At 35.6% G+C, this 24055-nt stretch overlaps 1 protein-coding gene across 2 annotated transcripts; it reads right to left on the bottom strand.

Annotated features, from left to right (window-relative positions):
- Positions 1 to 4060: 4060 nt before the first annotated feature.
- On the bottom strand, positions 4061 to 10150 carry LOC131038532 (glucan endo-1,3-beta-glucosidase 13). 2 transcript variants are annotated; one of them, XM_057970985.2, is made up of 4 exons: positions 9904 to 10150; positions 9539 to 9790; positions 4705 to 4738; positions 4061 to 4605 (listed from the first exon to the last, which is right to left on the bottom strand). In XM_057970985.2, the coding sequence occupies exons 1-4, from the start codon at positions 9959 to 9961 to the stop codon at positions 4425 to 4427; spliced, it is 525 nt and encodes a 174-aa protein (XP_057826968.1). In that variant the 5' UTR covers positions 9962 to 10150; the 3' UTR covers positions 4061 to 4424. The 2 variants fall into 2 exon arrangements, with proteins under 2 accessions (XP_057826968.1, XP_057826969.1); XM_057970986.2 differs by having other exon boundaries at positions 4061 to 4602; positions 9904 to 10148.
- Between the last annotated feature and the right edge of the window lie 13905 nt (positions 10151 to 24055).

A 24055-nucleotide genomic window follows, 5' to 3' on the forward strand; every position in this document is an offset into this window, starting at 1 on the left:
AAACTAAAAATCATTCATTGTTTGTGTCACTAGGGCATCAAATATCTTCCTCAAACTAAAACCAAATGATTATAAAATAAATGGATATGAAATAAAACTCCAAATATTATAATAATCCATCATCTTTTAATGATTTAAAATTAATTTATGAACATACTCTTTTACTCAACTCTATCAAAGAGGGTTTTAAATAGTTTTAATAAAATTTATTTAAACTTTTATTATAATCTTTGGTTGAGGCTAAAATTAAATATAAATCATTATACTATTTTCTCAAATATATTTCAGTCTTCACTCAAACCATTTATCAAGATAAATATCTATTAAACAACAAGAAACATGGTTCAATTTTAATAGGTTTTTGAGTTGTTCTTTGGGTTGATTTTCCTTCTTAGGGGTTTGGGTGTAGGTACCTCTATTTTAAAGACTCTAATTCATGTATGTGAGGTGTTCATGATAAAAATAAAATAAAATGTTTTATATATGTTATGTATTGGCCACCTCCTTCTCATGCTTGATTGTGGCTTAGGGATATGGGTCAAACTCATCCTTATGGTTTGGAGTACATGGGAGAGTACTTGAACTTATATGCTTATTGTGTGAGATGAATTATTATTATTTTTATTTGATAAATGTTTTGAGTAGGGTAACTAGATACCCTAGGTGGGTGGCTCACTATAGGTTGCCATGACCCAAAGTGGTTTCTAGGAGATCCTATGAGTGGGTTTAATTCAAGTGATAACCTTTTTAAAAATGAACTTGGGTTGGGTTCGGATATAACACACTAATATAAGATAAATGATTATTTTAGTCCATATAGGCCTGTTGGAGTACCGCGACCATTGTTACAGGCTGGGTGGATCCTTTTGAGAGGGAATCGCGGTACATGGTAGGCAAGGTGGATCCCAACATTAAGGCTGTATGATGACACCCACCTAGTAGGTGTTCTGGCTCTCTCTCTCTCTCTCTCTCTCTCTCTCTCTCTCTCTCTCTCTCTCTCTCTCTCTCTCTCTCTCTCTCTCTCTCTCTCTCTCTTGTGATGTTATTTGATGTTGTTATGTGATATGTGGTTCTTGTTTATTATTTTGGGGAAACATGTCTCATGGCCTTAGTATTGCCCTAGTACTTGCGTGGACCTTGGTTTTATCTCCTAGCACGGGGGAGTGGACCTTTGTGGTTCCACGTGGTTGGGTGGTAAATATTTTTTTCGAGGTGTGTTCGTGATCTCTTTTGATGATGCTTCTTGATCCTTGATTGAAGATGTTGAAGACCTTTTTTTTGAGCTAGTACATTCAAATATTGTAAATATTATTTGTAAGCCATGAATGGCCTTATAATAAATATGTAATTTTATGAAAAGCATTGTAAAAGGGAGGGTAGTTTATAGGAACTATGATAAGGGATGATTACTTTGTATTTGAAACAATGTTTTTAAAAGTTATGTTACCCTTCCTAATCTATCCCTTTATGATCTTATTGTGTTATTATGAAAATTGAGTAGAAGGCATTAATAGAAATTGCAATTGCATTATTATATATGTTGTTATCAAATGAAAAGTATTAATTGTATGGATGTTGTAAATAATAATCAAGGGGAAAATGATGCAAGGATAGTATTCATTCTATAGTGGGAATGGGATTATGGGAAATGGGATTGTTATGTACTTTTACTTTGGTCTCAAGTGAAATGATAAAAGCTTTGTAGCATAGTCAATAGGTAGTAAAGTTAATGTGTTGTGAATTATTATATCATGCTCATAATTAAGAAGATCATTGTATGTTTATTTTATGCACATTATGTTATGTGTTAAGCGGTTATATCTTTCAATTATGTTGATGAACATTAAAGGGAACCTGTAAGGGCATTAAGTATGTTTACTTTCTAGAGGTGGTAGATAGGTTATTGTAAATAGGTTGCATATTGTTGCAATAAGATCCCAAGAAGGCATGGTGAGGGATGTATGGTTGTATGGTATTGTAAAAAGTTTCTATACATTTTTGGATTGATCACATTAAGGAGAGCACCACATATAGTGCATTTAGAAGAGGTTATGTGAGAGTGCATATTTGTGTTCAAGACATTCTTTACAATGCATCAAAAAGTTGTTTGACCATTAATGAGATTCTCCATATATTGTAATCTAGCTATTCAGATAATCTATCAAAGTGATGCTATGTTTATTGCTAGGAATATTTTCAAAATGGTTTCTTAAGGGACCATATGCTTTGATATTTCCTTATGTTGCACTAACCTAGGATTTTATAAGTTATTCAATATGATTCTGTAAGAGTGTCAATATTTTTTTGATAAGCAATTTTAGATCCATGGTTGTGTAAGATCTTAAGGACAATAATTTTTGCCTATGATATTTGTTGTTAAGTTGGGAGCTTTGTATAGATAAATCCCTATTTTTGCATAGGGAAATAGCAAGTTTGTTGGAAGTGAATCTATTGGATTGAAATAAATGTTTTTATTCGACCTATATGTAATGCATACAAGTAGAAAAATGATGGGAAAAGGCATTCTTCACCTTAAATTTTTAGTGGTGTAAGTTGTGGTACACTTAAGGTGGAATGTTACATTTAGTTAGCTAGATGTTATCCCATGTAAATGTTCTTTGCAAGATTGGGAAATATATTTAATTTGGGAGTGATATGAACTAAAGAAATAAACACAAATTCCTTTAGGGTGAAGAATAAACTTGGGTGCATCAATCCAAATAGCACAAGGAAAACCACTTCACAAAACCTTCAAAATGTTAAGAGCCTCTAAAGGTATGAGAATAGTCAAATGGAGTGTTTGAATGTACATATGACTCTTGTTTTTATGTATAGACGTGTGGAGCATGAGAGGTCGTTTGTAGCACAAGGAGACATGGAATGCAAAGGGTTGTGGCTTATAGTTATATATGCATGTATTTTTAAATATTTTAAAACCACTAGGTAATTTCTTGTAAATGTTGTGCCCATAAAAACAAGCTTGTGGCATTAGTAAAACACACTAGCAAGTTGCATATTTGAGAAGACAATGCAACTAGTAGTCTCAAATATGCAACTTGTCTTCACATGATCAATTAAAAAGTACATAAAAAATTTGTTATATGCAACAAATTTTCATATACTTTTAAAATGATCATATAAAAAACAAGCAACATATAGAATGCATTAACATAGATTCTCTAAGAATTTGTGTGCACTTTGAGGGCAAATTCTTTTAAGGTGTCAAATTGTTTGGGCACAAGGAAATTCATATATATTATATTTATGTTATTTAGATAATATATCAACATAGTGTAAATTTCTTGAAAAGATTTGTATGATAATTTGATGTTATAAGCATATATTTTATTGTCATTTTGTTGCATTAGTTTTTGAATTATTTAACCTATTCAATGTCATTCTTCTCTTAACTTATTAATAATTTTCTAACAAAATTCAGAATTGAACTTCTCTTAAATTATTAGTTATTTTCTAAGAAGATTTATAAGTGTATAGGATTGTACATCTAGTTTAATAATATATAGAATAAATAGAAGGAAAAAATCCTTCACAAAAAATAAATATCTCAATTGATAATTATTAAATTACTACATTTCTTTATCTTTATAAGTCAAACAATACCATAATCCAACAACATTATTTGAAAAAAAAGTGTATTGATAGCAATAAGAAAAACAATTATCTTCCTAACTTTCACAATTAAAATCCCATGCATAATTTTAATAAATCAAATAATATTAAATATTTAAAAAAAAACAGTATAACCTAAAAATAAAGGCAAATGAAAAACAATAACCACTAAAACTTTTATATTGGAATATTTTTCTTCTCCAGCTCATAGTTGATGCCTTAAACGGTTGAATCCATAAATCATATGTGCAAACTCCCACATGAATAGCTATCTTTCTCTTCCAAAACTTTTCAGTGCTTATCCATATGCAGTAAAAAGATAATTTAATGGAAAGAAACACTTAATTACTGGGATTTGCCAATTTGTTTGGAACAAGCTTGCTGGTTAAATGAGCACACACAATGACAATATCGCTGCGGAAACTTAAGATCAACAGAAATGAGAGTATTCCCATATATCCATTATATCCATGCACCACCCACTAGTACAATGTATTTACAATATTGGGAACAATACATCCTCTATAGGCATAAGCATCTCTCTGGTAAGAAAACGAATAAGACAGACCTGAATGGCATGCCCATCTTCAAATTACGTTAACTATGTAATTTTTTTCACAAACCAAAATACTTGCACAGGATAACTACTAAGATGAGCATCTATATCACCATATCCCTCACTACGTGTTAAACAAATCAATACCATTTCATACAGGCCATCTTTATTTTGAGCTGTTGAGGCTCGAGATGGAAACCCTGCAGCACACATCTTGGGTGCCCACATTCAAAAGTCTTTAAGTGAGCATTAATGTAGCCACACTCAGAGACACCAGAAATGCCAAAGACAAAGATGATGATGGTAAACTGGTGCCGATGGAGAAATATGGTCCGAAACCTACATTAGGTATGCCTCCAGGAATACTGGAATTGTAGACTGGAAAGTTGGGATTAGTTGCCGGGCTTGAAGGACTACTGCTGAAAAACAATTTAATAAAAATAAATAGAAATATTGCGAATTTCAAAATCTTATATGAGAAATATTATCAGTAGGCTTCGTCAATATATGATGCATACCTCACAATGAAATTGTAAACGCAATTCCCCTTGCCTGTAATAAAAAATGCCCAATAAACTAATTTTTTAGATGACATAAAATCCTCTTCAAGTATATGCCAGAACAAACATTCAGTGCAAGCAACTGAAATGCAAGCTTTGCCTCCTCTTTTTCTTTCTAATTCATTTTTATTCTCTCAACTAAAAAAAAATCTACTCTTTTTCAAAAAAAAAATCTGAAGACATACTCTTACTGATCAAAGAAAGTAAAACTTATGGTATTATATGTCATCAAAAGTGTTTATTCAAAATACCATTTCATTGCAGTATCACCAACTCTTATATTTATATATCTAAGGTTTCATGTTCTACCTTCGTTTAAAGCTACTGGAATTCAATTGTAGCTTCACTAGTATACACCAGAATACATTTAGTGCAATCAAATGAAATAAATTGATTTGCCTCGTTTTCATTCGAATTCTTTTTTAACTTTTACACTGAAACAAAGTTAAAAGATTTTTCAAATGATCTAAAAGACACACTCTGACAGATCTAAGTTAACTTTAGGGTATGATGTCTCATTAAATGTGCTTATTCAAAAAGTCATTTCATTGCAGTATAACCGACTCCTTATTTTTACATATATCTAGGGTTTCATGATGTTCTTTTGTTAGAATCTAATGAAGTTCAGATGTTACTTAAATGCAATCAAATGAAATACATAGATTTGCTTCCTCTCTTTCCTTCGAATGAAAGGAAGTTCAAGATTCTTCAAAAAGATGTAAAAGACATACCCTTACCGATCTACCCTACATGTAGGGTATAATATGTCATCAAACATGTTTATTTTTCACTAGCATATTATTGTAATCAAATGAAATGCTTAGTTTTGCCTTCCTTTTTCCTTCAAATGTTCTTTTTAATTTGCTACATTAAAATTAGTAAATTCTTCATGGATCAACTAGGAGTCAAACCTAGGACCTCCAATTTGCTGCTGGGATAACTCTATCATTGAGCAAACGGCTCTCTTAGTGACTGACCGGTTCATCTTCAGTTTAGGTCTGGCTCATTTTCCAACACCCCCCCTTAAGCCACACTACAAGTGCTCTAGTATCCTGGCTTGGCTGATGGCTCTTATGATCTAGGCTTTCCTACCATGTTAAAATTTTCATTGACCACCTAGGAGTCAAACCTAAGACCTCCAATTTGTTGTTGGTGTGTTCTACCACGGAGCTTCCAGCCCTCTTCGCAACTGGTCCATCTTTGGTTCAAGTGTGGCTCACTATGTTAAAAAGAAAATTGAGAAATTGGAATAAAAGTTGAAGTGGTTTGATAAACAATCTAAAATCTTTATAAAGGAAAATAGTTTTCAAAAGGATGAAATATGAAAATTGAAAGAACAAAATAATCAATTAGATCAATTACTGCAGCATACTTTAAAAAAAATGTCTAAGGTTCAAGCCTACACAATGTAATATCTCATGTGATACAAATGATTTATGTTATTCATTTGATGAATCATTTGACATATGTGATATAACTAAAGCTTCTTTTGATAAGTGTAATGTTAAAGATAACATTGTTTTTTAATCTACAAATATTGCTAGTTGTGATGATGATAAAAAAAATATTGATTTTAAGCTTAAGAAAAGAATGAAAACTTTGAATATGTTAGAAGTAAAAGAAAATACAAATGATGTGTAATATAGCTACAAACAATTCAATTTAAGAAATGCAGTGTTCCTAGTGTTCTCATTGTAATAAACAAAGAAATAAAAAAGACATGTTAGAGATCTTCATGTTTGTACTATTTTTTGATTGAAGAATCATTCTATTAAATTGTGTTGGAACAAATAGTGGAAGAAAATAACCTATAAAAAATTGTATACGAATAAATTGTGTATGGACTGATGTATTCAATTGACAAAAACTCACAAATATGTTCAAAATGTTCTACAAGCATAAATATTCACATATCAAACGAAATAACAATTATATAAGGTCTGAACGAGGTCTGAATGATTGAGTTGGGTGACTAATGATTTTTTTCTTATGACTCAAAGGAAGTCATTGTCATGTCATATATGAAGGGTGAAGCAAGCATATTGATACTGGGTACCATTTCATTAGAGAACTAGTAAGCAAAAGAGAAAATCTATTAAAAGCTCTCCAATTTCAACAGAAACCAAGTTTAAGATTTTCAAAAGACACCAAACATTTTTGTTTAAAAACCATTTCACTGCAGTATGACTAACTACTCAATTTTATATAGATCTAGTATTTCATACTCTACTTGTGTTAGAAGCTAATAGAGTTCAAATATCGCTTCACTAATACACATCACAAAAAAGGTTCAGTGTATTCAAATGAAATGCATAGATTTGCCTCCTCTTTTTCCTTCGAGTTCAATTCAATTTTCTACAGTGAGAGAAAGTTTAAGTTTTTTTCAGAAGTACATATGATACACTTTGAATGATCTTAGTTACAATTAAGATATAACATGTTATCAGACGTGTTTGGTATCACCAACTCTTTTTTTTAATACATATGTTGGATTTCATGATCTACCTTTGTCAGAAGTAAATGGAGTTCAAATGTCACTTCACCATAATTGTTGTTGCACTCTGCCAAAATCATATTTCTGAAATGTGTAAGGTAGAGTTTTCCCCTTAAATGTTTTCCCTTTCAAAGCCAAAACCAGGACTTGTAAATACGTCATTTTAAAAATAAAACAATGGCGAGATTAATTTTCCAGCTCTGAAGTGCAAAGAATAGTAACATGTTTCAAATTGTAATGTTGTATGACAATAGCTTCGAACTAGAAAAGAAGCTAGCTTTAAAGCCAAAGCCTGTGGTGAGGATCAGAGCTCATAATCCTCTTGTATTGAGACAATAAGCTTGTTCGCGATATAATCTCACACAATTAGATGAGAAACACAGAGACAGAAAAATTGAGGAGTTAAAAATAGAGCGGTGGCTGTGGTGAGGATCAGAGCTCATAATCCTCTTGTATTGAGACAATAAGCTTGTTCGCGATTTATTCTCACACAATTAGATGAGAAACACAGAGACAGAAAAAATTGAGGAGTTAAAAATAGAGCGGTGGCACGAGCATTAGATAAGTTACAGCATTTATTACCATCATAATTTCATCAGCTATTTATATGGTGGGTGGCATCAGTTCTCAATTTTGTTGAGATGTTTAGTAAGAATTTTCAATAGTCTGACATGTTCTATACAAAATAATTTAATAAAGTAAACAACTGAAATTAACTGTTTGACAAATTCATCAATTCACTTGAGATCTTTGGGGCTGTACAATGTTCTAGGTACATTTAGCAAAATAGTGATGGGACTTATTTGCTTGCTATTTCAATCTGCAACTCTTTTAAGAATCTTCAGTAAGTGATGCTTTTGTTTGTTTGATTTCTTTTATTTCACTAGTAATTTACTACATTAAATTGATTCTGTCAAGTTCTGGATAAACTGATTTCTATCGATTTTATATGGGAAAAAGAGTTTCCGGGGAGATTCAAAGCAAGCCTGGACAGTAAGGTATTCATCGAACCATGGGCACTAGAACTGTGGGAGGAAATGATGGGCTTCAAAGATATGAGGTGGGCATTGTGTGCATAGATCATGCCATGCATTGGGGTAACATTTGTACATATGCATTGTTAGTTAAAAAATTATATGATGGTGAAAATCCAATTTGTTTCTAGAGATATTTTTGTTCATTTTCCTGGTAAGGAAGTTGAGATATCAAGTTCTATAGCTTCCGTCATTGGGGATGTTTTGGGCCTTAGCTGGAATATTTCAGTGGAGCTTAGGTACACCTGTAACTTTTACATCAATATCTTTTTGAATTAGCCAGCTCGCCAAAAACTTACACGACCTAATACAAATCCAATAGAAAGCTGTATTGGCAATTTGGCTCCCATTCTTCATAATTGACAGTTTCAGCAAAGCCTTTTTTGCCCCCAAGATTTGTTAGAAGTTCAAACCAGATAAACAGTTAGGTTCTAAGAAAAGCTACAATTAACTCCTCTCACTTGAGAAACACAAATCCAGGCAGAGGAATCTCATATTCTAGCACAAGCCAAGGTGAAGACCTTCTTCACTGTTTACGAAATCTTTAACTAGAAGTAAATCCTACGAAGTTAAGTGCATCCCATATAGAAAACCTAAGGCAGTTACAGTTAGAAGTTGTATTTACCTACATATATTGGTTGTACTGATGAATGCATTATCATCATGAGCGTAAAGGGTTTTTCTAAAATAATCACTAGAAATTGTATTTCTGATAAGAAATGAAAACTGTAACTCGAAAAGGAATTGTTAATTTGACTAGTGGACATATGAAGCAGGTCACAGCACTGCAGAATAAATAAAAATTGTCAAATTTCATATGCAAATATACCAAGGACCCTATTATGGGTTCTATTCAGCATTCCAAAGCGATATGTCCCTGGGTCTGAGTGGCGTCCCTACCCTGAGGAATTGGGGATTTGGAGAGGGAATCTCTCTTTACAAGATTAGACAGCCTTCTACAGTTGGTGCATAAATAGAAAGAAAGGTGGTCTTTCTAAAAGATGAAGTTAAACTCAAAGAGATTCTTATTGTAAATTCAATACATTATATTTACTTTTTAAAATTTCAGCTGCTTTTAGATTATTTAAGTAGGTTAATACCCGTCCCTAAAATTGGCCTCTCCCCATCCCGGGATCTTGAAGAAACACCGGTTTTATACAGAACTGGCTCAAATTGAAAGACTAATCACAACTCTATAAGCAGCACAACCAGAGTAAACAAGCATTAAAAACAAACAATCTTACAATCTTATTAAGAAACAGACTTGGATTGTTTTCTGTAACAAATGCCGCAGAGTTGAAATAACACGAAGCCCCCTGCTTCTTATACTTCTGCCAGTAGCTGTTGAATGCAACGGAGGCATGGGCTACCAGATTCTGAGGCTCATAGCACGCCTGGTTGGGCTGAATGGAATTGCAATCTGCCCCACCTGACGAACAAACCCAATCCAATGCACTTTGCAGGAAATAGTCAGGTGCCTGAGGGTCTGCTACACACCACTGAGACACTGCCCCCTCTGTTACACACCCACCCACAAATCATTCCAACATAATCCTAGATCTGCAGGAATGAAACCCTTTTCATACAAATAGAAATGGTGTTAAGATAAACAACATGAAGCCAACATACCTGAAGTAGTTGCCGAGAAAACTATAGCAAACAGCAATGCATACAGAAATACTGCCATTGCCGTTACAACAGAGCTCTCCTCCCTTCCTCCTAAGATCGACAAATTGCTTGATGTGTGCGCTTCTACATTGATCAACTTAGGTACCTATGGTAGATAGAACAGGCAAAATCCTATAACATTGTGAATCCTTCAACAGTAAAGTTGCTTATGCTTTTGTCGTGTTTGGCAAGTGGCATGCACATTACCATTGCGTGTAGCTTGTCTTTAAACCTTGAAGTAGATGAATGGGAGGGAAGAGCTTAAATGTGCTCGACGTGTCGGCCTTTGAATGGTCAGTAATAGTACATCTACTGAAATCATTTGAGAAGACAATTTTGCAGGTTTTGACTCATTAGGACCCACTACACAAAGAAAAATGTATGTCAGCAATTATTAAATTAAGTTTTTCATCCGTGTTTTTCCAAAAAGCAATATTTTTATATTTAAAATTATTTAATTTGTACATAAGTGTGTTAAAAGGAGAGTTGCCCTTTGGGATATCTTTCAAATCCAAAAACCACATTTGTTTAGAGGAGGATAAGTCTATGTCATATGCATGTATATGTATATTCTTTAATCTACTTTCTTTTTTTCATTTTGGTTTGAGGTAACAATCATTTCATTCTTTTTTTCTTGTCGTGCTTTTTTTTCCTAATGATGGATCATGGAGTTTGATCTCAAACATTGAAGAAATAATCTCAAGACTTGATTCCAAAAGCTATGTACAATAACATCATAGATTGTGGAAATTATATGTCAACAACTATTGAAATTGGAAACCATCTTATTATTTTAAATTCAGATGAGATGGGGTTTAAATGTGGCTTAACATCTCATACTTGCCTCCTATTGTGAGGTTTCACAGCCTGCCCCATTTATTTTGTGAAAATGGGGACCCGTCATTTTTAGAGAAGAGAATTTGACACAATAAATAAGAGAGTAAAATGCACTTAAAAGGGTTGAAAAGCAATTATGAGTCAGACTGCGGAGGAAAAGTGACTTTTATACAATAAAAAAGATTGTTGTGAATGGAAAAGGAAATCATATGTTTGCTCGCAGACTGCGGAACTGTATATAATAAGGACATAAGTTGAGCCGCTAGAAATTTTGGAGAAATAAATTAAGTGGGTTAGAAAAGAAGTAAAACTTATCGTTTCCGCACGTCACAAGGTTAAACGAAGTAGGGATGGGGAAATATCGACACTATGGGTAGTGGAAAAGATAATCGAATGATTACTTTTGTGGGAAAATGACAGAAAGCAATTTGTGAAACATTTAAAAGGTGATTGTGTTACTTTGCTTTCGATTCTTGTAGTAATATTCTTAGTGGACATAAGGAAAGATGGGCGTTATGGACATTAAGGAATTAAGGGGTAAACAGAACATCAATTACTTTGAAGCTCACAAGAAGTCTAAAATAAAGCTAACTTGCAAAACCTCAATGAAAACGCACATGTTTAGAGAGAGTAAAACGGATGGAGTATACACATCACGTAGGTAATGAAAGATACACTCTAACATGGAAGTACATGTGTAATAAAGTGTGTCCTTATTTTTGAATTCCCCGCCTGTTGTAAGCAACTTTATAGGTTGATTATGCGTGATTTTTTTTACATTTAGTTGTAAATTACCCATATTTCATGTGCCACAAGTAAAAACACGTAATGGTAAAATTTAGCAGGATAAATTTCTAAATACAGAAGCTTTGGGTTTGAGTACATGAAGGGAGGCAAATCTCCATGACAACCTGTATTATCTGCAACCTCTAAAGGTGATTCTACAAGTTGTGCAGGTATGTGCCCAGAACCCTAATTATAAATTATGCATTATAACAAGTAACAAGAACGCAATGACATGTTGAATTTAAAATTTAAGAGAACCTCGTCGCTAGATTGTTAATAATTGTGTATCCTCATTAGGAACCACAAAAAGTGAACACATGGGTTCTAGAAAGGCTAAGTTTAAGAGAGAATTCGAGTGGAAACTGCCACAGGTGTTGTCATGAGGAAAGTTTATCTTAGATACTCACTTGGGAGATTGCAAATTATGAGACCTTATTGGTTGAATAAGGGAACCTATCTAGCTATTGATGAAATGAAGAATCTGGGCAAGAGTGGATTAGTAGAAGTAGCAGGATTCCCCATAGCTATAGAAGCACACAAGCATGCACAACAATGTTTTCTCGATTATGATCTAGAGCAGTGATGGTTGCCAAGAGTGGTCGACTGTATGTAGATTTAACCCTAGAGGGCATTACAGGAGTATTGGGTATTGTCTGAACTAAGTCAGTCATGGTGATGACTAAAGATCAAGTAGCAACAAACTTCTCAAAAAAGGAAGAAAGGAAAAGTAATAGCCAAATTGCTTAAGCTTGAAAGAATAAACTTTCACCTATAAATCTATCAAGCAATCACTTTCTTGAGTCGAGTAGCAAGGTTGGAAGTCAGTGGGCAATCAAGGATTGGATGTTTGCATTCAATCAGTGTATCAGGAAGAATAAGGGCTTATTTGATTGCCCCCAACTTACTAGTGATTCAATTCATGAATTTGTATTAGAACCATCCAGGAATTTTATATGTCATCTTATGTTGTTTATGCATGTGTCATTAAGGCTAATATTCAAGGCCTGGACACAATGGGAACCCTAGGTATTGGACCAGGAAAGAACCTAGTATATGTGTATTATCTATAGCTCACTTGGGAGCAATCATTTCTTCATTACCGAGAGATCAATTATTACTTTGAGATGTTAGTTACTCGAGAATTAAAGGGAAGAACTGGCGACAGGGTGTTGAAGGAAGTACAAGATGTGGTTAAGGTCTTTGGCAGATGGTATATCCATTTTCCTACATGGTCATACCTCAAAATACAAGGGTTTATTGGAAAACCATTTAGACTACCTAGATATCCATCCAATTAGGCATGGCTAATAGAATTCTACAAGTAAATTTTGGAATTTCATGATACATATATCATAGTTCTCATCACAAGTTGGGGTTTAAATTATAGTAAAAATGGGTAACTTTGTATGTAACTCATTGGCTAGCACAAGAAAAGAAAAAGAAGATCTTTTAGCTAGGCATCTGCCTGATTTCAACTATCAGCAAAAAATCTATGACCCATTAGAGAAAATACATAATTTTATTACCAAGAAAGTGGTGCATGTCCCAGATATTGAAGATTATTGGATAGATTGTAAATATGAAAAGGAAGTGAGGAGGCAATATTAGAGATTGACATTAAAGCAAATGTTGACCCTAGGTACTAAGGTCATAGGAATTGATATCCCACATAAGATTACAAAAGATGATGAACAAGTGTTGCATCCCAATTATGTAAAGAATAAAATTGTGTTACAAATATTTTGTTGATGATTATGTTTGGTTGGCATTGATGTTCTTGTTGTTAGTGATCCAAATATTTCTGGTTATTGAATATGGTGTTGATCGGTGGTATTCATGTGTATCTTGGTTCCATTCTCATTTTTGATGGTTTGGGCAATGATGTCTGGTTCTTGATTAAGTCTGGAATTCAAAGATGTGTAGAAACTTTGATGTAGCGTGTGAGTCTTGTTTTGGATCTGGAATTTGCAATGGTTGTAATGTGTTGATTTGACCATTGATGTGTGTTGTGGTATGGTCTACTTCTCATTCCTTCCCACCACTGGAATGTTTAGTGTTGACCTATTTTAGAGCTTTGATTTGGCCGACTTGGAAGATTATGCTTCCCAGAGATCCCCCCCTCTCAGTTGCCCAGATATTCAACAATTGGTATCATAGATTTGGTTCCTTGGATAGAGCTAAACTGCTTGAGGTAGATTTTGATCTGATGGCACATAAATTTACTATTCCTATCTTTGAAGGATCCAACTACAGTTTCTGGAAAGTGAAGATAAGAGGCTACTACCTAATCTCTTTAAGATACAATACTTGGAAAGTAGTGGAAACTAAGTATGTTCAACCAACAAATAGCCTTACCACTCCAAATGAGATTCAAGCTTATGAAGAGAATTAAAAGGCAAGGTATGCTATCTTTAGTGCTTTACCTAAGATTGAATTGATAAAGGTTATTTCATTGAATATTTCTTATAAGGTTTAGGAAAAGTCAAGAGATATCTATGAAGAAAATGACAGAGTCAAATAATCAAAGAAGCTAACAGCTAAGCATAGATATGAGAACTTGAAAATGGAGGAAGGAGAGAGCACATATCTAGCTACTTTCAGAAGGTTGATAGTGCATTAAATAAAATCAGAGAACTTGGAAGCACCTTGATTGATGAAGACATAATTGAGAAGATGTTAATGTCCCTACTAGAAAGCTACAATGACAAGATCTCGACTATTGAAGAAACCTATGATCCAAAGAAGTTTACTAGAGAGCAACTTTATGGTACTCTATCAGCATTTGAGATAAGGAAGTTTGGAAAAGACAAAATTAAGACTGGGTCTACCTTTAAAGTCTCTAAGGAAGATCCGGAAGATGAAAGTTCAAATGAGATGGAAGAAAACTTCGTAAGGAAATTGAAGAAAGGCATCGGAAAATACAAAGGTATGTTACCCCTTAAATGCTTTAGATGTGGAAAGACTAGTCATATTGCTACTAGATGTATTGAAAGAGGTTCAAGACCGAAATCTAGAGAAGGTATAGGAAATTTTAAGAAGAGAGCCTATTATGTCAAAGATGATGTTGGAATTTCACATGATGAATCAAATTATGAAGATGGTGATTGTTTGTTTTTTGTAGAAAGAGATATACCTAAGATTGATATTCCTAATATTGTTTCTATCGCTTTGCATGCTAGAAGAGATAGAAATGAATGGTTGATTGATAGTGAAATGTTCATATCTTATGACTGGTGACAAAAGTAAGTTTGTGAAACTTGATAAGTATGATGGTGGATCTGTTAGGTTTAGAGATGATCAGACAACACAAATTGTGGGAATTGGTTTTATTTGTTTTGATGGAAAGCATAATACTGACAATGTTTACTATGTGAAGGGTTTGCATCATAATCTTTTGAGTGTTGACAAATGTGCAAAAATGGTTACAATGTTGTTTCTTAGGATGATGGTTGTGAGATCTGGAAAGGATCTAGAATTGTTATTGCGGCAGGGAAAAGAACTAGTGGAAACATATATTTGCTAGAAGGAGCTATGAAGCATTGGTTTTTTATCTCAGATCAATGATAGCTAGATCTGGCATTGGAGAATGTGTCATATCAATTTTGACAACTTGGTGAAGATTAGTTCATCAAGTGCAGTGAGAGATTTACCGAGACTGACCAAACCAGATAACAACATTTGTAGAGAATGTCAAATTGGGAAGCAGATGAAAAGGAACTTATAGAGGAAAGGAGCATTCCTCCACCGGATTGTTGGATTTAGTGCATACAAACCTATGTGGTCCAACCAGAATAAGGAGTATACAAGGTGAGGAGTATTTCATGTTGTTGATTGATCATTATTCTTGAATGTCATGGGTTGCATTTTTGAGAGATAAGTCAAGAGCAATAGAGAAATTCAAAATTTTCAAGGCTAAAGTTGAAAATGAAGTTGACAGAAAGATTAAGTGTTTGAGGTCTGACAAAGGAGGATAATTTACTTTTGATGAGTTTAATAATTTTTGTGAGAAGTATGGTATTAGAAGATAGTTGTCAGCCTTGAGGACACCTCAACAAAATGGTGTAGTGGAAAGGATGAATCGAACAATTCAAGAGGCAACCAGAACAATGATCAAAGGAGAAAAACTCCTGAAAGTCTATTGGAGAGAAGCAATTCATACTATTGTCTACACTCTTAACAAAATTCTATATCGAAAAAGACATAGAAAAACATTTTATGAACTATGGCAAGATAGAACTCTAACAATAAAATATTTCAAGGTGTAGACACTTAAAAATAATTATTTTAACTATTTTAAGTTTTTTGCATAATTAATTTATTAGTTATGCTAATTCCTATTCATCCTCAATATTAATTAAATATAATTAATGTTGTCACTATAGTCTGTTGGCCTTTATTCTTCTAAAAATCCCTAATAATAAGTCCCCTCAAAATTCCTCCTTTTAATTAATTAATTTCAATTAATTAATTAATCTAGGTGATTCCTACAAATCACCTTTTTCCTAATCCATCATTAACCTAATGAATTCTTCTAGAAGCTCCCTAAACTCACTTATCATTTTCTTCTAATTTTTAATTCCCTCCACTCATTCTCTCTCTTAGTCAAATCCTCCTACAAATCTTATCTACCCTAATCCTACCTAATCATTCTTCTAATCCCTCTCCTAATGAGTTGCTAGTGGCTAATCATCATGATTAGCCACAAAGTCAACTCCTTGTCCCTTTCATCCGACCACCTTCCTTAAATGCTCTTTTCTTAGGTGAGTGTGATATTTTTAAAATCTCACATTCCTTTAGGCATCCCATCCTCTAAGGAATTTTTAATTCCTCCTTATTCCTCCAATCCCCATGATCATCCTTTTTGAAGAATTTTTAATTCATCATCCCTATCCCTCAAGGAATATTTTATTCCTTTCTCTTCCCTAGGAAAATTGGGAGGGAAGTCTTCCCAATGAGCCTTGAGGAGTGTGGAGACAAGAAATGCCTTTAAGGCATATCTCTTGGTCCCCACAATTGTCTTGTCACCTCCTCTTGGGCCTTGTGTGGGCTCACAAGAAATCTTGACCCTTCATATTGGGTCAATCCTAGCTCTCTGTTTCTCCTCTTATCCTCCTATAAATCGAGGACTTCGTCCCCTTGTTTCTCATCTCCAAGTTTAGTAAATCCATGCTGTTATTTTGTGCCCAAGAAATCATCCGCATACCCTTATTATACCAAAATTTGCACTCATCCATACTTAGCCATTTCATACCTTGATCATCAATCCATCCTTCCTCATCCATCCATCCTCTATCCATTATGCACAATATTGGAGAGCCAACCACATCATCCCTATTGGACCAATCAGATCAAGCTAGGAAAGGGCACGTTCTTGGCTTCAACAAGAGTCCAAATTGAAGGAACAAGAGAACTCTCTTGGCAAGGTATAAAGATTGCTTTTCATATTTTGTTATTTGAATGTTTTATGTCTTTTGTGCTTTGATTCAATCTAACCTTGCAACCAAGACCTTTCCCTTGGTTCATTTTGGCATGCCCGGTGGGACCCACGTCCCTAAAATTTAATATTTTTTGAGCTTTTTGTGAGTTTTTTATCGCAGGTACTGGAACAGTGCGAGCGCCTGCAAATCGGCACGACCGACTTGGGTTCAGCCTGAGCGACAATATTTTCAGTGCTTGCACACGCACGTGCATTAACGCGACCGTAGTAGATTCAAATTTGTTTTACCGCTCCCCTGTAGGTCCGCACATTAGTGCGAGCACTTCGGGAATAGCGCGTTCGCTCTAAGAAGTTTTCTACTTAATCTAACAATGTTTTTTGTTTCTTGTTTTGTCTTTTATCTTATTATCAACATCTAAAAACACTAAAAAAATTTAAAAATCCAAAAAAAGAAAAAAAAAATTAGTTAGTCTTGCTTAACTAGCATTTTCTTTTCAGTAGACCTAATTCAACGCAAGCGACCTGCGAATAGCACAGGCGCTCTATTGGGTCCCCACCTAAATTTAAATTTTTGAATTTTAGAATACTGCTGACTGTATTGACCTCATTCAGCGTGTACGCTCACGCTTCAGCGCGGGCGTAGCTATATCAGCGCAACCATTTCTCAAAATCCCGCCCAGCTTTTAAAATTAAAAAAATTGAATTTTTTTGTCTAATCGCTAACTAGTTTCGGAGTTTTTGTGTTTTAGCGTGAGCACAGGTGCTTCAGCACGACAAAATCAAAACAACGCGATAGTCAGGTATAAATCAACAATTCTCTTTTGTTTTATTTTTTGCATTTCTTTATTTTGCTTTCAGCCCACTTTAGCACGTACGAAGGCGTTTCAGCGCCTGCGTAGGCGCTTCAGTGCGGTTGACTGTAGATCAGTGCGTGCACTATTTTTGCAGGCCTATGGCTACTAACAACATTTTTGGTGAGTTTTGCAGCTTTTTTGATTGTCCAAGACCTAAAAATACAAAACTACTAATCGAGTGGTTTTTGCAGGTTGCCTAGGAGTTTCAAACAAACATTGTGTTTCTTTTATTAGGCACCTAGATCTAATTAGGGGGTAAAATAATCTTGTATTTTCCTTGTCTTGAAGAGTCAAAGGGTAGGAGAGTATGCTCTTTCCTATTTAGGCAATCAGAAATCTAGACCCCTTTGGTCTTTTCTAGGTTTATTGCATGTTTACCCTTAGTGGGTCTGCCCTCCCGAGTTACTCTCAGAGCCGGTGAGAGGGGAACGACCCAAGTGAGTACACCCGGACCTAGGGTTATCAACTCACTATAATAAATAGGCCATTAAGATCGAAAGAATCAATGGTTGGGGCTATATGAGAGTTCACTCTCACATTGTGTGCTTAGTAGGATCCTAGAGATCTCAGTCACGCTTGCGTGACTACTAAGTTCTTAGTGCTTCGTTGTGATATAGGCCTCAATTGCATTTGTGCAACTGTGAAGGGTAGCTCCTAATGGAAATCCATACTAAACACCTTGTGCATAGTGGCCAAAAACCTTCTAGTCATTGGTGGAGGAGGTCGAACCTCCGAAGCCGCCCATATTTTTATGGCCCTTAGTAGAGACACAAAGTTCGCCATGAGGAGTTTTCATGGGAATTGATGCTTGGTTGTCCCGAAGAAGTGAGTGTCGTGGACGGGAGCCAGTGGGGTCAAGCATCTAAGTGTCTGCTCTAGGTAAGCGTAGCTGGGAAACTAATTGGGATCCAATGACTATTGTCCTTGTTATCCCTAAGAATGTTGTATATGAGCATGAGTTTCTTTGAGTTATAATTCATTTGATTATTGTGTTTTCTTTGCTTGATACTTACTTGCCAAGAGTAGACTAAACACATCATTATCCTCATACAATTTGAAAAAACACCTGTCTAAAAACAAACAATCATCCAAGTCAAAGTCCTAATCACATTTCCAATCATAATTATACCCAAGTCACATCCTAGTAGTCTTCCATGCAAAGTCCCAATTGCATCAAAACTTCATCCATCTCATGTTTCATAAACCCAAGTTGTATAAGCATCCCAAGAAGTCAATCCATTGACCTATCAAGAAGAAGAAGCTCACACAAGCACAACTCATTAGACGTCGGAAGTTTTGGTACACAAACCACAAACTCTTGCTCAAACATAGGACCTTCTTGCATCATTACCACGATTATGTCCATGGTCATAGCAATGAGTTTGATGCTAGTGATGAATTAAGAGTCTATGCCCTCCATCAAGGTTCATGTTTATCTTTTAACACCAACTATCGTCAGAATCAGGGTGGTTGTATCCTTCGTACAACTTGCCATCCGAACCAATCATCTATTGAGTCATGTTCATGCCAAGGATAGCCTAGTCATCAAATTTCTTCTAATCATCACTATCATCCCTCTTCAATCAATCATTTGTAATCTTTTCCTAAAGACTTAGCACATCAATTGATCACAAAATCAATCACCTTTAATTATCAAATCAATTCTCAAATCCAAATCAAATCATCCTTTAATCCAATTTAACCTCAGGTTAAGGTTTTATGCCTTGTGAAGTTTCATTTAGACCTCATCCTTAATCAATCAATCACTTGGCTTTGTGCTTGAAGAAGAATCCTCTCCAAGTACCTTTGCCTTATCCTTTGAGTCAATCAAGACTCTTATCTCACGTCTTTATTTTGCTTAGGGACATTAGTCAACCCTTAGTGGAAGAAAGGCTTTTGATCATCATTCCAAGGTCTAAATTTTACCCAGCTTGGTCATTACCTCACTTGTGGTTTCATCAACATTTCCCACCTAAAATCCTCATCCAAGGACTAAGGTGCAATCCTAATCAAATCCATGTCCTAATCCAAGGACCCTATCAATCAACAAAATCCAATTTCATCAAATTCAAATCCAAAAATTCAAGATCCTTGCTAGGTCCTTTCATCAAAATTTCTTCCTTCTCCAATCAATATTTTCTAAGGTTATTCTTGTATGGTCCCAACTAGATCTCAAAAGAAAAAGATGGCCAAACAAAAATATGGTATGTCGGACATTAGTGTCCTATATGAAGACCCTACACAAGATCCTACACAAAGTGTGCAACCTAGCATTAAAAGTCAACCACAAGATCCTAATATGGTTGACCAAGATGAACTCTCTTCGGAAGTGCGAACTTTCTTAGAAGACTCTTATAATCAAGAAATGTTGGAGAAATTTATCCGACACAATCCTAGTGCTCTTCTAAAGACTCTCCTTGAAAATGGAGCTCAACTCCCACTTGATTTTGATATATCCACTCTTGGTCAACAACCACAAGGAGACCTCGCTTCTACTCATACCGTCGCACCCGTTATTCAAACTCAATCAATTGTGCCCCGCCAATCATTCAACCCAATCAATAGCACCCGCGACATTTGTCCTCGTGGTCTCCATTCCGCCTTCTTCCTTCTTAGCATCTATGCCACTATCAAATCTGATCTCATCTTCTTCTACCCGACCATACATTTCTATTCCACAATCCTCCATTCCTATCAACAATGTCGCTAACTTCATTCAAGCCTCACTTCCTCCTGTCACAACAATTTGCAGGTTGCAACTGACTGTCACTTAAGTCCCTGTGATATTGGTCATCACATCTCACATCCCCGCTTCCTCATCATATCAATACATTAGTGGTGGTGGAACTTCCATGACTCATCCGGTTCTAGGGGAAAACACAATTCATCATGTCCAAAATCCACAATAAGACCTCATTAAAGAAATTCAGGACATGAAAAACATCATCAATGACATGAAGGAAGGGACTAACAAAATGAAACCTTACTTGTTTGAGGAATTTTTTCCTTGTCCTTATGACCCGTATATATAAGTTGCACCATACCTACCAGGGTTTGAGATCCCTAAGTTCACGAAGTATGAGGGAAAAGGAGACCCCCGAGACCATGTTCGAGAATTTCACATCCTATGTCAAGAAGTCTCCTATAGCGACCTATACCTTCGAAGCCTCTTCCCTAAGAGTCTCACGGGAGATTCTCTTGCATGGTTCTCGTCCTTACCTCGAGGTTCCATTACCTCCTTCCTAGACTTAGTAGAGAAGTTCATGGCTCACTATGCCTACAACATGGCTAATGATGTTTCCATGATGAACCTTTGTAACACGAAGCAAAGGCCTAAAGAGACTTTTGCTAACTTCTTGCAAAGATGGCGACACGTCATCAAGAAATTCCAATGGGACATGCTAGAACAACACCAAATCGAATTATTTCAAAAGAATCTGGTGCTCGAACTATCAAGGCCTTTGACATCTCAATGTATTAAATCTTTCCAAAAATTGACTAATAAGGGCCTAGCCCTCGAACATGTCTTGTTAGAGGAAGGAACCTTGAAACATTACCAAAAATCAAGTCAAAATTCTTCCTCTTATCATAATGATAAACCAAAATTTTGGTCCAAAAACAAAAAACGTAGTCAATGATGGTGTGATTGATGCAAAACGGGTCCAGACCATGGCCACTCCTCCAAAGCCCACCACCACCAATCGCCAATTCAACAATCAAAATAATCAAAATCAATCTTAAAATCCTCATAGAAATGTCTTGATCTAGGGGCGACCACCCCGATCCAATAACAGGACTCCAAGAGATTTCACTCCTCTTGCTGAGTCCATTGAAGTGGTGTTTCAAAAGCTTGTCCAAGCAGGCGCAGTGGTCTTCCTGATTACTTGCCCGTTTGATCCCAATCAACCCAAACCTAGGTGGTATAATCAGAGTGAATATTGTGAGTATCATTGTATCAAGGGGCATGATACACGAAAGTGCATGAAGATTAAAATCTACATACAAGATCTCATTGATAGGGGTGAGATTGAGGTAGCGAATTCAAAAGCTGGTAATAGCAATGACAACCTCAAAATGTACCAGGAACCCTTCCCAAAACATGATAAAGGAAAAGGCTCATCATTTAACACTGTGAAATATAACTGCACTAGTCATATAAAAAGATTTGACTCTTTAGTAGGTCGCATTGAGCCTGTAGACAACCATTTCAACGTCATAACTATCCAAGGAGCCAACCCTCCCCCTTCAAAAAGTAGACCCATATAATTTCCCACTAAATAGATCCTCACCAACTCCTCCATCTGACACCTCAAATATCGTCTCTACCTCATCCCAAGCAGACCCACAAATCAAGATCATGGATAATGGCTGTCGAGAATACAAATTGGAGGATGTCTTATTAATAGGCAACCTCCCCTTATCTCCCAAGTCATTTGGCAAACCAAAAGAACTCAAAAAAGATAAAAAAATGGTTATACAATACAAAGATACCACCTTTCAGCAATAGGGCCCACTTGATGAGGAGAGCCTCGACACAGATGTCTCTTCATGGTTGTACCAAGAAGAAGATGAAGACCCAACAAAAATACCTAAAAAAATGTATCCAAAAGCATCAACTATAGTTCAAAAAATGGGTTACAAAGGACACGACTTGGGATGGAAGGAAGAAAAGCACCCATAAATCCTATCTCCTACAAGTACAACAGAGGCTTGGGGTACACTCCAGTGCCTAAGATAACTATCATTGGTGCCCCTTCAAGTCCTCCTTTGGATATCGAAGACTCTAACGAAGAGGAATTCCATGAAATGCCTTTTGAATACGAAGATGACATCTTCTTTGACACTCACATCAACACCATCACTCCCATAACCCCTCCCATTTCACACAAGCTACATCTTGTCCATCCTAACCTCCTAGATTGGGGCCAACAAGACAAACCCACTTTAGATATCTGCATTGATGATAACGCTCTCATTAATCTCCTGACTATGCAAAATTTGGAAGACTGCAAAAAGTACACGAGATTCAACTACATGAATAGGGATACTTTGGTAGTCAGGTCAATTCCCTTAGCCACAAAAAAGATAATGAAAAGAAAAAACATGATACCCTAGGTGAAAACCTCTCCGAGGCACCTTTGGATGAGAAAAGAGTAAAAACAAAGGGCGTATTCGAAAGTGAAAACCTGGAAAAGGCACTTGAGGATGAGGGACTTGACCTCCCTACCATTGGTCATCTTCCATAAGATAGGTCAAATTTGTTAATAGAGGAAACAAACAATATCAATATGGGCGCCGAAGTCATTCCATAAAACGTACTCATTGCCAAGTCCCTCATGGATCAAGAGAAGAAAAACTTCATCAATTTCCTCACAGAGACAAATATTAACTTCACATGGTCCTATGTTGACATGCCAGGTCTAGATCTTGACTTGGTGGTTCATAATCTTGTTATCCACCTACATGCAAAACTTGTAAAATAGATGCTGTGCAAAATGCATCCACATATTGAACTCTTGGTCAAAGAAGAACTCCAAAAGATGTTGGATGCAAAATTCATCAAATCAATAGACTACGCTGAATGGGTATCCAACATTGTACCTGTCGGCAAACCTGTTGGGGGCTTCCACATCCGTATTGATTTCCAAGCTCTAAAGAAGGCTTTCCCTAAAGATGATTTCTCGCTCCCCAACATAGACATGATTGTGGACCTTACAGCGGGACATGAGATGCTATCACTTATGGATGTATTTTCTGGATATAATCAAATCAGGATCACGAAAGAAGATCAATGCAAAACTATGTTCACAACACCATGGGGGACTTTCTATTACCAGGTCATGCCTTTTGGATTAAAAAATGCCAGAGCCACATATCAACATGAAATGACAATAATTTTTCATGACCTCTTGCACAAAATTATGGAGGACTATGTGGACGATCTTCTAGGAAAATCAAAGACAAGATAGGAGCACATCCCTATCTTAAGGTAGATCTTTGAAAGATTGGAAAAATACAAACTGCCTCAATCCTAAAAAGTGTTTTTTTGGTGTCACATCGAGAAAACTACTAGGTTTCATTGTTTCTCGTAGAGGCATAAAGGTCGATCCTACAAAGGCGAAAGCCATCATGGAAATGCATCCCCCAAAGACCCTCAGACAACTGCATAGCCTCTAGGGGAAACTCCAATCTATTAGAC

This window comes from Cryptomeria japonica, chromosome 10 (genome assembly GCF_030272615.1).
Source record: "Cryptomeria japonica chromosome 10, Sugi_1.0, whole genome shotgun sequence".
NCBI classification, from domain to species: Eukaryota; Viridiplantae; Streptophyta; class Pinopsida; order Cupressales; family Cupressaceae; genus Cryptomeria; species Cryptomeria japonica.

What these genes read in the sequence shown, in the direction of transcription:
- LOC131038532 (XM_057970985.2), bottom strand. Translation starts at nt 9,961, where the DNA reads ATGGCAGTATTTCTGTATGCATTGCTGTTTGCTATAGTTTTCTCGGCA. An exon ending in TTTCTCGGCAACTACTTCAG is followed by an intron (nt 9,791 to 9,903) that starts GTATGTTGGCTT and finishes GGTGTGTAACAG; the next exon opens with AGGGGGCAGTGTCTCAGTGG. An exon ending in TGTTACAGAAAACAATCCAA is followed by an intron (nt 4,739 to 9,538) that starts GTCTGTTTCTTA and finishes TTTTTATTACAG; the next exon opens with GCAAGGGGAATTGCGTTTAC.